The sequence below is a fragment of the Mesoplodon densirostris genome, chromosome 18 (assembly GCF_025265405.1).
Source record: "Mesoplodon densirostris isolate mMesDen1 chromosome 18, mMesDen1 primary haplotype, whole genome shotgun sequence".
Classification (NCBI taxonomy): Eukaryota; Metazoa; Chordata; class Mammalia; order Artiodactyla; family Ziphiidae; genus Mesoplodon; species Mesoplodon densirostris.
In genome coordinates, this window is record NC_082678.1 from 14,658,594 (window position 1) to 14,671,221 (window position 12,628).

The following is a 12,628-nucleotide window of genomic DNA, read 5'->3' on the forward strand; positions in this document are numbered from 1 at the left end:
AAACTCCACATGTTAACAGAAGCAGCCTCTGCCATTATCTTTTTTGAAGATCTAAATTATGGTTATTTTGTTTTTGCTTTGTTAATTACACATCCCTTGAAATAGAACAAATCTCTCCCCTTTCTCAGAGGGCAATCTGGAGGCGCCTCCCCGAACAAGGGAGCCCAGTGAGGGGGAGCAAACTGCAGGAACCGCCTGCTTCAGTCAGCACAGGCCCCGGCAACAGCCACACCCCACACCCAGAACACTTGAGGCCCCACTCTCTGCGCCTCAGAGAGGGAACGGGGAAGATGGATCAGGGCAGAGAAGGGGGCCCCTGGCAACCTAAACCCCAGCTGGATGGGTGGGCCCTCTGCCCTCCCAATGCCCCACACCCACGCCCATCCATCTGCCTCCAGCCTTCTCTTCCTGGGCTCTCCCCTCTGCTGCGGTCTTGGCGGCCCCTCCCTCAGAGCCTACACAAGGGGTGGGAAGGGCACACTGCCTCCCCGTGGCCCCCACCGGCCGGCCACACACCAACGCGAATCCCAAAGGCACGGACGACTGCTGGGTTTTCTAACAGTCATGGTGTCCCTTGGAGGATGAGGACTCCTGCCTAACCAGAGCTGGGCTGGGGCCAAAGGAAACAGAAACGGGAGAAATCCTTGGCCAAGTCCCTCCGGATCTATAAGGGGATCGTGCACCCAGAGCCTGACCAACTCCACCCAGCACTGCTTCCCAAAGTGCTTCATCCGGGATGGCTCTCGGCACCAGTCCCACCCCAGCCCGGACCCTTCCGTCAGAAGCCCTGGAGACCGCCAACCAGCCAGGGGCCGGCTGTCCGTCAGAATCACCCCGAAGCTTTGAGAACCTGACAGTCAGGCTAAAGTACAACCATGCACCCTCATGCCTGGGGAGGGGGACCCTGGGCCAGAGACAGGGCGCCAGACGAGGCCTGTGACCACACTCTGTCAGACACACGGTACGTCCTCCACTGACTGTCCCCTGTAGCCGCCTCCACAGAGATGGGCGCTTCTGTCAGCTCCTGGTCCGGCGGGCATGGCAATGACCAGAGGTGCAGGGCGTGACCTCAGCCGTGTGGGCAGTACTTGGTGTGCTCCCTACTTCTGGAAAAAAACCCTTTGTCCTAGTTTGTGCCCCAAATGCCTCTAAGTGCCTGTTCCCTGACCTATAATTAAAATCAATTCTCTCGCTGGAAATCCCAAAACACAGTCTCAATTAACAGCAGTTCACGAAACTGGCCCAGTCCCACTCACGGGGAGCCCATCACAGATGGACTGACAGAGAGACAGACACGCTCACAGCGGACAAGCCTCCGCCCCGCTCAGGAGCTGAGGTGCCTCGGGGGAGGTGTGTAGGTGCTCCAAGGGTCAACCCCTGCCTGGCCAGTGCTCGGGGGCCTCTCTACCCTCCCTGGCGAGCATCCTGCCCACACTGAGCTCCAGTCGGGGAGGGAAAATACATGGACCAGGGGCTCCAGAAGGCTCACAGGTGACCCCAGGGATTGACCCAAGGAAGTCCACCCATCTCAGGACCACTGAGTCAGCCCCCACCTGCATCCACCCATGCGAGCCCTGGGCAGCGTATCCATACCTAGAAAACAGAGGTGCATGGGCTCCATCGGTCTGGGGGTCCCACCTCCTCTGCCAAGAGGTGCTGCAGCTCACGTCAGCCCAGGGGCTTCTGTGGCTCAGGGACGCCCAGGTGTGGCCCCTGTGCCAGCTGTGGGGCCCAGGCCCACGCCCACCTACACATACTGCCCACTGGGCTACATGTGACCCAGGCCCCAGTCAAGGTCCCCGGAGTGGAGACGCTGGGGATACAGAGGGGGCTTCAAGAGAGCGGGGGGGGGCACAGGTGCCTGGGGTCCTTCCCCACCTCCCCAGGGGCCCAAACAGTCTGGAATCCTGCCCTCACTTGGTTACAGTGTGCAAACACATCTGCTTGGAGTAAGCAGGTCTAGTGGCCAGGATGTCCTACGGGTCCAGGCGAGGCCAAGCTCTCCAGGGCAGGGCCGTGAACTACAGTCTGGACCGACAGAGCTGCCCCCATGGCAGTGGACTGCATGAGAGCTGGGGTGTCGGCCGTTCTAAGAAATGGAGACAAGGAGAACAGAGTCCTGCTCTTCCTCAGGAAAAGAGTGCCTTGGGCTTCCCTGGTGGCACAGTGGTTAAGAACCCGCCTGCCAAAGCAGGGAACTTGGGTTTGATCCCTGGCCCGGGAAGATCCTACATGCCGCGGAGCAACTAAGCCCGTGCGCCACAACTACTGAGCCTGAGCTCTAGAGCCTGCAAGCCACAACTACTGAGCCCACGTGCCACAACTACTGAAGCCCGCGCGCCTAGAGCCCATGCTCCGCAACAAGAGAAGCCACCGCAATGAGAAGCCCACGCACCACAACAAAGAGTAGCCCCCGCTCGCCGCAACTAGAGAAAGCCTGGGCGCAGCAACGAAGACCCAACACAGCCAAAAAAAAAAAAAAAGAGTGTCTTAAAAAGACCATTTCCTGTAACTAGCAGGACCTCAGCCAAGGCGAGGGGCAGGGCTGGCTCAGCACACCTGCCCTGCCCAGGCATTTCCTCCAGGGGAAACGGTGGGGAGGGGAGGGGCTGTCACACCAAAAGGTGCCTAAGGCCCTCCCAGCCCCCATCAGCCACACCTCAAAGCAGACATCAGGCCCTGGCTCCTGGCCAGGTCTGCAAAGGTTTCAAGAACCAGAAGGAACAGACCCAGGTGCCAAAGGACCCTCACATGCCCAGGTGGGCTGAGCACCTCCACAAGGCCACCAGGTAGGCCAGAACCATCCATGGGACAGGCAGCCAGCGTGCCTTCCACCGTCTCAGAGCACACTGAGCACCCACCCCCTCCAGCACAGACGCGGGACGAGGGACTCTGAGGGTGCCCCAGTCTGGCCTCTCAGGTTCAGCGCCACCAGGGGAAAAAAACACACTGGTTGGACTGTCGCTGTGCTTCCCACCCTTGGAAAGACAACCACAACCGGAATGACATCACATGCCACCTGTCACCGCGTCAGCAGCCTGGGCTGGACGGCGAGAGGGTCAGCATGGAACACAGCCCCCAGCCCTCCCTGGGAGGAACTCGATTACTGGAGGAGAATCACTGCAATAACACCCTCAGGAGGCTAAGGGACAGGTAGAGAAGGGGGGTGGGGTGGGTTTGGGAAAGACGAGGGAGGGGTGGGACAGAGGAGGGAAACCGAGGAAGTGCACAGAACGGGGAGGGGTGACCTCGCTTTGTTCAGGCCCCAGGGCCCTTCCTGCTCTGAGATGGAAGGCCGAGGTCCACCCCTCACAAGCGGGGAAACCGAGAGAGGACTCCATGGAGCTCGCCGTGACCACACGGCCAGGCCAGTGCACATGGGGCACAGCTGGGATCCAAACCCAAACCCAACGGCCAGGGCCTCATGGCTGCGCCCAGGCGGGGACAGGCCACAGGGGTGTGAAGAGGAGGCCCCTGAGCGAGAGCCTCGGGGCAGATATCGGGAGGGGACTGGGCCTCACTGGGGGCAGCAGGGCTGTGCTGAGGAGACAGGGCAGAGGGGAGCCTCACTTGTGGGGTGACCCTAGGACACGGGAAGAAAGGTCAGCACTGGATGTCTCCCAGGTCCCAGGAGGCCAGGGTGGACATGGCCGGCCTCATCAAGCTGGGGAACTGCTGGGAGGCCCCCCGCAAGGAGAGAACCACCACCCAACTGCCCGTACGGAAAGACTAAGGTTTGCAGAGCCCGTGCTGTGTCCCCCTGGCCCTGCGTGGCTGGGGGAGCAGATCCCACCCTCTCGGCCCTGCAGGCCCAGACTCCAGAGTGGAGCCGTCAGGGCTCTCCCGAAGAGAGAGGTCTTGCAGTGGGTGGCGGGGGCTCTGGGGCAAGGGGAGCGGGCCACTGGGAACCAGAGGCAGCAGAGTCACGATGACCCAGGCCCATGTGGCTCCGAGTCATGTAGGAGTGAACACCATGGATGACGCCCGCCCACACGCACTGACCTCGGCCCGGCCTGTCCTCTCCCAGCCACAGGATGCACCAGCCGGGACACAGTCCCTTCTGACGGCTCTCAGGAAGCTGGTCATAGCAGCACCAGCTCCTCCAGGGAGAGGGCCTCAGCACAGGACGGAGCCTCCGAGTCCATGGCCGTAAAGGGGAATGAAGCACGGGTACGTGATGATAAAAAGGAATGAAGCACCGACACACACAACGTGGACGAACCTCAAAAACATCACGCTGAGGGCAAGAAGCCAGACGCAAAAGGTCACATGTCGTATGATCCCGGTCATGCCACTGCGGGGCGGGGAGGGACTAGTGAAGACGGGCTTTCTTTTTGGGGCCGTGAAAACATTCTAAAATGGACTGTGGTGACAGTTACACAATGCTATGAATGTACTCAAAATCAAACAGGTGAGTTATATGGTATGTGAATTACCTCTCAATAAAGCTGTCATGAAAAAAAAAAGCACCTTAAGGAGCAGGGGGTGTACAGGCTGAACCCCTGGAAAGCCAGCGTCCTGTCCCTGTCACCAGGCCTCCAAGCCAGTCCCCAGGGTTCCCTCAGATAGGGCGCTGAGGAGGCCACTGCCCTCCCAGGCAGCGAGTCAAGGTTTTCAGGAAACAAAATGGCAAAACACGTCAAGGATGGGACAGAACAGAAAAACGGACGCACACCAGCGCAGGTGTCTTTGCAGCCCCGACCTCATGACCCGCTCCCAGGAGCACATCCCGGGCGGGGGTGACTCGGGAGGGTTCCCTGCAGCAGCGCTCTCGCGCGGGGAGGCCTCGAGGTGGTGATGGGTTACAGACGGTCTTTGAGACGATGGTCCCGAGACTGTAGACGTGGGGAAACGCGTCTGACTTGGGGAAGGGATGCTACAGAGAGGCGGGAGTTGAGTTACTGCGACCACATGAGGAACACACCTGAGTAAGGAGCTGCAGGAGACTGGCGGCTGCTTCCCACACAGCGGGTTGCGGTTCTCAGCTGCCGCTGTGCCACCCAATCTCTCCACTGGGTGCCCCAGGCCCAGAGGGGCGCAGAGGCCGGGCCGCCCCGGGGGAGCAGGGGGCCTGCTCGTCTATGCTGCACTCAAGTGGGCAGGACCAGCCTCTGGGCCCTGGCGTGCTCCAGAGGTGCTTGCGGGCAGCGGTGTGGGCACCATGGGGCATGTGCGTGCACCATGCACAGAGGGCCCCAGGCAGTGCCCCCAGGCTCACTGCCCTGATCGCTGGCAGGAAGGGTGGGGCTTCAGCAGGTGAGGGGTTCATCCCAGGGGTCACCCCCATGCCTGTGCCCAGGGGAAGCTTCCACTGCCGACCCCTGGGGGCTATCCTGTTCCTCCTCCTCATCTGAGACGTGAGCCCTTGGAGAGCAGCGTCTGGGCCTGATCTGTGTCCACTGGCTGCAGGGTTCTGGTGAAGCAGGTGTATCAGGGCCATGCCTGTCACAGGCCACACTGTCCTAAATCCTTGCCCCTCACCCCAGCACGTAACGCCTACAACCAGGGCTGCCCCTCCCGTGCCCTGCAGTGCCACCTGCCTCACACTGCAGGGTCGCTGAGATGCTGGACCAGCCAGCTTCTGCCTGCCCCGGGGTCTCCGGGTCTGTGCTGGGAGCAGGCATTCACAAGTCAATCAGAGTAACAGTCTGGGATCTCTCACCAAGGTAGGAATCCAGAGCCACAGGCAGGAAGATTCCCTCTGGGTTCTGCTATGCCCTTTGGTGGAGAGCCCTCCGGCACCCACCGAGGCTACAGGATGGGACTGCTGTCCTGCTGGCTCCGGGACGCCGGGCACCCACCACCCAAAACCCCCAGGAGAGCGGAGCCTGGCTCTGCCCAGTTTCTTCAGGAGGGATCAGCCTCCCCCCCGAGACCGAGAAGGGGGAGTGCTGGGGACAGACAAGAGCGTCTGCCCTTCACCGCTCACTAAAAGGCCCGAGAAGTCCCCAAACCATAACTGGGGCCCCAATGCTCCTGTGTCCCCAGGCAGAGCCCCCAGCACGCGGCGGCCGAGTCCCACCTGCAGCTCCTTGTCCGAGTACTTCTGGGGGTTTTTGCTCCCTTGGCTCTTCTTGCGGAGCTTCTTCAGCTCGGCCTGGCACTTGTCCAGCGCATCACCTTTGCTCCTTTGCTCCGTCTGGTATTTCTTCAGCGCAGCCTGAGATTCAAACAACAAAACCACGGGCAATGAGCTGGTGCGCCCCTCCCGCTCTCAACTGGGCCACAGCGGCCCTGACCCCAGGACAGCAGGAATTGCGCAGCTGCAAACCTGAGGCCTCAGCTCTGCCCACCCTGGAGGCAAAGATCAGGGCTGGGAAAACCAGCCGAGCCTCCCTCTCTCCAACCCCAGGGCCGGAAGCGCCTCAGGTCAAATTATGTGACAGAGCTCAGCCCCTCGCCCTCTTGTCAACCTGGGAGAGGCGACAGGGCAGGGTCAGGCCATGAAGAACTCGAGGAAAAGACAGCGGGTCAGAGTTCACACAGGTTCCACGGGGCAGCTGACCCACATCGTTTTTACAAAAAGCGGCCGAGAGGCGGGGGTAGTGGAACCTGGCACGTGGGGCATCAGACGCGAGAGTCCACTCACGGGGTCACATTTAGTCTCAAATGGGCATGAATGTCAGAGAAGCTGCAGGAAACCCACAGGATGGAGAGCTCACAGGAAGATGAAACCGTTCAGACTGAGGGAACGATTCACACACAGCAGAGCCCAAGCAGCTCAGGGTGACCAGCAGGTACAGGGTGCGGGCTACTTACGCTCAGGTACCTGGAGTCCAGCTCCACCTTCTGCTCCAGCTGCGTTAGCAGCTCGTTGTGAAAAGACTTCAGCTGGACATGGAGAGAAAACAGCCGTCAGCTCCGACGTGTGGCCGCCCCGGGAGAGAGGGGGCGGTCACCATGACCATGGCACCTGGGATGCTGGGCACCCCAATGGGAGAGAGGAGCTTATCTGATCCATGAGCTGATGGCCCCGCAGGGGCAGGTGGGCCCCGCGGAGCCAGGCGGCCCCGGGAGCGAGTGCTGAACTGAAGCCCGGCCTTCGACAGGCATGGAGGCTCTGCTTCCCTCGGGGAGACAGAGACCGCCTCCCCACTGCCCCTGCTCTCCCGCGCTGGCGGGTAATATAGGCATAAGCTGACACGAGCCGTGGACCTGCTGGGTCCTGGCAGGACCTATAGTCTCGGTGCACCTGTGCTTCCCCAGGCCACCACTTGATGTGTCATGGCCCTGCGGCCAGCTGAGCATAACAGCCCATCTTGCCCGTGTCCTTTTCTTCCAGGTCTGTCTGTATATCCTCAGCCCCCATGGTGGTCACATCCCTGGTATGTGACTTCTCTCTCAGGCCCTGGGGACGCCCCCACCTCTCTGGGTATGACCACAGGAAGGCACATACTTCCCTAGTGGATGCACGGCCAGAGCACATGCCCGGCTCTTCCCCTCGCCTGGGATAAGCACCTGCTCACCTGCATCTGACCCTCCCTCCCCGGGGGTCGCACTGGGAGGCTGGGACTCACCATTTCTTCCAATTGATTTTGAATCTGCCTGTGGACTTCAGCCATCTGGAAGAGAACGTCCCCTGGGAGGCAGATGGCAGGAGAGAAAAGCAGGAGGAAAGTGAGCTACTCAGAATCACTGTCTTGTCACTCCCTCCACGGCTGGGGAGCGGGAACCAGTGGGCCAGGCACTGGGGTTGCTGTTGTCTGGGGACCGGCGGGCAGGGGTGTGCTGGGGGCAGGAGGAGGGGTGCCTCTCCAGGTGATGCCACCAAGAGGAGAGGGGAAATTCTAGAATGACAAGGATACACAGTCGCTTGGTGTCTCTGGGGGTTTGGGGGCCTCAGGCATCTGCACTGGATCTGAGATTCATGGCAGAGGTAAGAAGACCGGAGACCCTACGTTTGCAGGTTTCAACCCTGCGTGCGACCCTGTGAGCACATGCATCTCCTCTCACAGGTGCCAACCACCAGCGGCCCACCTACCTCGGGCCCAGGCAGAGGTAGCTGCAGCATGCAGCCCCTGTGCGTCCCAGGACATGGTGTGGAAGGAGGGTGGCCGTGGAAGGAGGGACCCCATGGCCCAAGACACGTCATGGTCAGCAGAGTCCCGACACCCACCCCAAATCAACGTTGTGGAACAGAAGCTCCGAGCTGGGGCACGCATGGCACCTGCCTCCAAAGAGCCTCAGGGCCACTGCCCACAACCACAGGGTCAGCGTGAATGACCTCCTTGCACAAATGGCTCATTTCCTCCTCTGCAGAGGGTGGGTCTGGAACGGGCAGTGCGAGCTCCATTCATTTCACTGGCAAATATTTGCTAAGCAGCCATTTCTGGCGGCAGGCACTAACCATGCGCTGTGGGCACATGGAGGAGGGCCCGTCCCTGCCCTCGGGGGCAGTCACTTGCTGACTAACCCTGTCCCGAGGTGCTGCCTACACCAGGACGTCCCTCCCCTGCTCATTCAGGCCACTCAGGGGTCACGTGACCCAGAGGATCCTTTTGGGGGCAGCCACAATGAGCACACCTCTGGTCCCCATGAGGCCAGCCAGAAAGCAGAACAGTTCCTGTGGCCCCTGCCCTAATGGGATGATGCTGCCCACCCTCCAAGATCACAATGACAGCACGTAGATGATCCCCTGGGGTCGCTTTCCCTCCCAGAAGCACAGCTGGGTTCTGGAGACGGCCAGCTCCTCCTGGTCATCGGGCCGTTCGATCAGCTGCTGGTGCTCTTGTGGCCCCGATGACCACAGAGCACGGTGATCGCCACAGGCAGGACCCTTAGGGACAGATCTCCAGTCCTGGGGGCAGGCTGCCGATGGTCAGTGGGCTGTTAAATGGCCATAGTGCTGGCCTCCACTGGCAGGCCCCGGGCCCTGCCTCCCAGGGTCACTCTCTGTTGTTGGAGCGCATGGGAGGGCGGCCTCTCCAGCCAGAGGGTGCCCCGCCCCCGTCTGAGTTCTGAGTTCTCACTCTCAGCGCACTGCTGGGCTGAGTGCCCAAAGGCCTGGCTTTGCCTCAGATGCACAGCTTTCTGTCAAGGGAGGAGGAGGGGACAAGAGTGCTTCTGAAGGGCTGCCCCAAGGGTCACCTGGCAGCTGGGAGGAGCCACGGCGTGCCAGGGGGTAGGCCCTGCAAAGCCAACCGCATGTCCCCGTCTGGAGACAAGGTGGGGGGAGTTGCCTGGTGGCCCAATGGTTAGGACTCCGTGCTTTCACTGCTGAGGGTGCAGGTTCGATCCCTGATTGGGGAACTAAGATCCTGCAAGCTATGGGGTGTGGCCAAAAAAAAAAAAAGAAAAAGAGACACAGGCATGCTGCTGGATCCCCTCAGGATGGGGTCAGACCACACATAGCTGTGGTTCGCTGGGCCCTGGGCTGAGTGTCCAGCAGGCCGCCTGTGCCAACAGTGCGAAGACCCCTTCCCAGGCACCACATGAGGAAGCACAGACCCCTGGGGGGCCCAGGCTGGCACCTAAGGCACCAAGCTGCTTACAGCTACTGCAGAGAGAGGAAGACGCCCAGGCCCAGCCTGAGGCTTCGAAGGATGCTCGCGGTCAGGGCCAGTGCCACGCCGCGTGAGCGTGAGTGGGTGGTGTCTGTGTGGGTGTGAGTGGGGGAGGGCATGTGTGTGCCAGAGTGTACACGTGTGTGCATGTGGGTGCACAGGGTGTGCATGGGGGTGAGTGCGTGCATGGACGCAGGGGGTGTGGGTGTGAGTGTGTGTGGCTGTGTTGTGCGTGGGTGTTGAGTGGGTACACGTGTGGCTGGATGTGTGAGCCTCAGTCTCCATTCTCTCTCCCCACAGCCCTGGGGTGCTGCTATGGCCCCGTGGACACGCGGCTCCAGGAAGCTAAGTGACCAGGCTGTGACCGGGTGGGCCACAGGGATCAGGGCCTGTCCACACAGGTCTGCCCCCAGGACCATGCTTGTCCACGAGCCGGGAGGGAGAGGACGGAGCGGGGAGATGCATGAGCAGGGGCAGACACCAGAGCTCCTGACGCACAAATCCCCTAATCCAAAGCGATAAACATTTACTGAGCACCACGCATGCCGGCAGGGCCACGGACACCGGCACCTGGGCACAGGCGGAGGCCTGTCGGGGGCCCAGAGTCCTTGGAAGTTACTTTCCACTCAGGCTCCAAATGGCAGCCTGACCTCAGGCCTGACAGTGCTGTTGGGTATGGCGGGGCAGGGAGGGGCGGCACCTGGGGACAAGAAGGCCCCTCCCCCACCATGGCTGCCTGGGGGCAGCATGGTCGATGGTCAACCAACCATACGCCAGCCGAGGGCTGAGCTGAGGCTAAGCAGCCCCAGCAGGACAGGATGTGAGTCTCACTCATCCTCTCCTGGCCCTGACCCCATTTCTACCCCATCCCGACCCCAGGGGGTGGTCTATGAGTCAGGGAACTGGCCGAGGACAACAGGGGACAGAAGGCGCCTGGTCCCTGTCCTTGGCTGAAAAGGAACCACCGGAACAAATACAAGCAGGCAGCCCAGGGGACAAGGCCAGGCTGCCACCACCCTGACCTGACCTGCTCAGACCTGCAGCTCCCGAGTGGGATGAGGCTCCCGGCACCGCCATGGCCTTTCAGCACCCCCAGATCTGATATGCATGGTGGGGATGCCGTCCTGTGTGTCAAGGGTGGCACGCACAGGAAACCCACACCCAGAGGTCACCCTCTGGCCCTATGCACTTTCTCAAGGAACATGAAGCCCATAAATAAGACACAGAGCAAGTGGCACTGTTGGCCATGCTTGAGGCCCCAGAATCGTAACTTAGTGTCCGGATCAAACTGAAAACTCCTATTTCCTGGAAAGGCCACGCAAAACGAGTTCAAGGAAAACATCTGAAAAATAACAACAACAAATACCAAGTCCTCTAGATAAGGAATTCCTGTTGCCAAGAAGAGTACGTGAAGCTTCCTGAGGATTCTGGACACTGCAGCCCAGGCTTTGTCGATGCACTGGGACGCACCCCATCGCCTCCGCCCACTGGAGCCCCGCCTGTGTCCCTGGGCATGCATGCAGGCAGTGGGCACATGCTCTGAGCTGCAAGCCAGTGGCTGCCACAAGCCGGTCCACGCGGTGAATTTTTAAGGTGCGTTGTACAAGCAGCTGCAGGAAGCCACGTGTACATGATGTCTGCAAGGTGGTGTGAGCATGTACCAGCCACCAGGCAGTGGACCCTGGAGCACTGTGGGGGCAGTGGGCCAGCTGCAGGGGGCGGTCACCCCTGCCCGGGGATGAGGCTGTGCCCGGAACTAGGCTTCCCAGGAATGCGGGGGGCCTCAGGCATTGGCACGGACACTCTCTCGTCCTCTCACCCAGGTCCCTTCCGGGTCCTGGGAGGCGGGCGAGTGAAGGTCCTTGGAGCCATGGGGCCGGCCAGGGCCTCCCCCCTTCTCTGGGCTCAAAGGCCAGCACGAGGTGGGGACACCTTCCCAGGCCCACCCCATACGTGGAGGAGAAGGCCACCGGGCTTTCTACCAGTCCTCAGCTGGGAACCCAGGTCTCGGTCCACAGCACAGGTGGGCCCTAAACTCGAAAAACCAGGTTTAAAATAGAGCCCAGACCCAGCCTTGCCAGAGCAAAGAGCGGGGGAGCAAGGTAATCAGTTGTCACCACCGATGGGACCGCCAGGGTCTCGAGGAGTGTGAACAGAGGGGGAGGCAGGCAGGTGGCCAGGCCCCAGGGTGCCACAGGAGGGGAGCAGGCAGGCCACCCTGGCACTGAGGAGGGTTTGGGAGCAGGCCATCGGGAGCAGGAACAGGAGAGGGCACACCTGGGTGCCATGAGGCTTCATCCAGGACAAAACCACCGAAAGAAACACAGGCATTTGAGAACAAGGTGACGCCCTCCCACCCAGTGTTTACCCTGTGAGGAGGCAGCCAGGTCAGCAGTGAGTCACCTCCGGCTGCACACCCTTCAGCTCTTAAGAGTTTAAAAATTCCTGGTAGTCTTGGTAACCTTAAACACCAGCCTTGTATCTTTGGGTTAAGAGTGGAACTCAGTACACATGGCAACTCCCCTCCCCCAGGGGAAGGCAGGGGCTGGGGCAGCGCGCGCGCGCGCGCGCGCGCGCGCGCGCGCGCGCACACACACATGCACACGTCGGCACACGCTGCTGCTGCGCTTCCTCACCGACACAGGCGACGTGCTGTTCACCTCCCTCCCCTCCAGCACAGTCTGGCTGGACACAGACTGGTTCTGTCTGGTGTGGCTAAGACAGCACAATGTCGGGACAGTCGCCACCACCTTTGTTCTGCACGATTGCGGCCTGAGAATCCTGCAGACAGTGCGTGTGCCCCTGAAAAGAGGCTGTGCGGCCTCAGAAGCCAGGCTGTGCCCTTGTCCCGCAGGGTGGTGGCCTTGTCCTTGGTGACAGGGGCAGAAAGAACTGGTCCAGCCTTCCAGCAGGGACAGGGCCCCCAACAAGGACACAACACTTGAGCTGGGATGGCTGGACAGGGAGGGCTGAGGCCCAGGCCTGTGTAGCCCCTCACAGGCCACTCTGTCCTCAAGGAGCATCCGCCACTCCTAATTCCAGAACGTTATCGTGGCTCCAGAAACCTGTCCCCATCAGCAGTCACTCCCCTCTCCCTCCAGCCTTGGGCAACCACTAATCTACTA

The 12,628-nt window shown here is 61.0% G+C and overlaps 1 protein-coding gene across 5 annotated transcripts in view; it reads right to left on the reverse strand.

The window, feature by feature from the left end:
- BAIAP2 (BAR/IMD domain containing adaptor protein 2) overlaps window positions 1-12,628 on the reverse strand; it is a 71,159-nt gene that overhangs the window by 22,537 nt on the left and 35,994 nt on the right. For all 5 annotated transcript variants that reach the window (XM_060081117.1, XM_060081113.1, XM_060081116.1 and 2 more), the window contains exons 4-6: window positions 7,518-7,579; window positions 6,760-6,831; window positions 6,023-6,160 (exon numbers count right to left, since the gene is read on the reverse strand). In XM_060081117.1, the coding sequence (XP_059937100.1) occupies window positions 6,023-6,160; window positions 6,760-6,831; window positions 7,518-7,579 (272 nt within the window). The remainder of the gene's footprint in view (window positions 1-6,022; window positions 6,161-6,759; window positions 6,832-7,517; window positions 7,580-12,628) is intronic.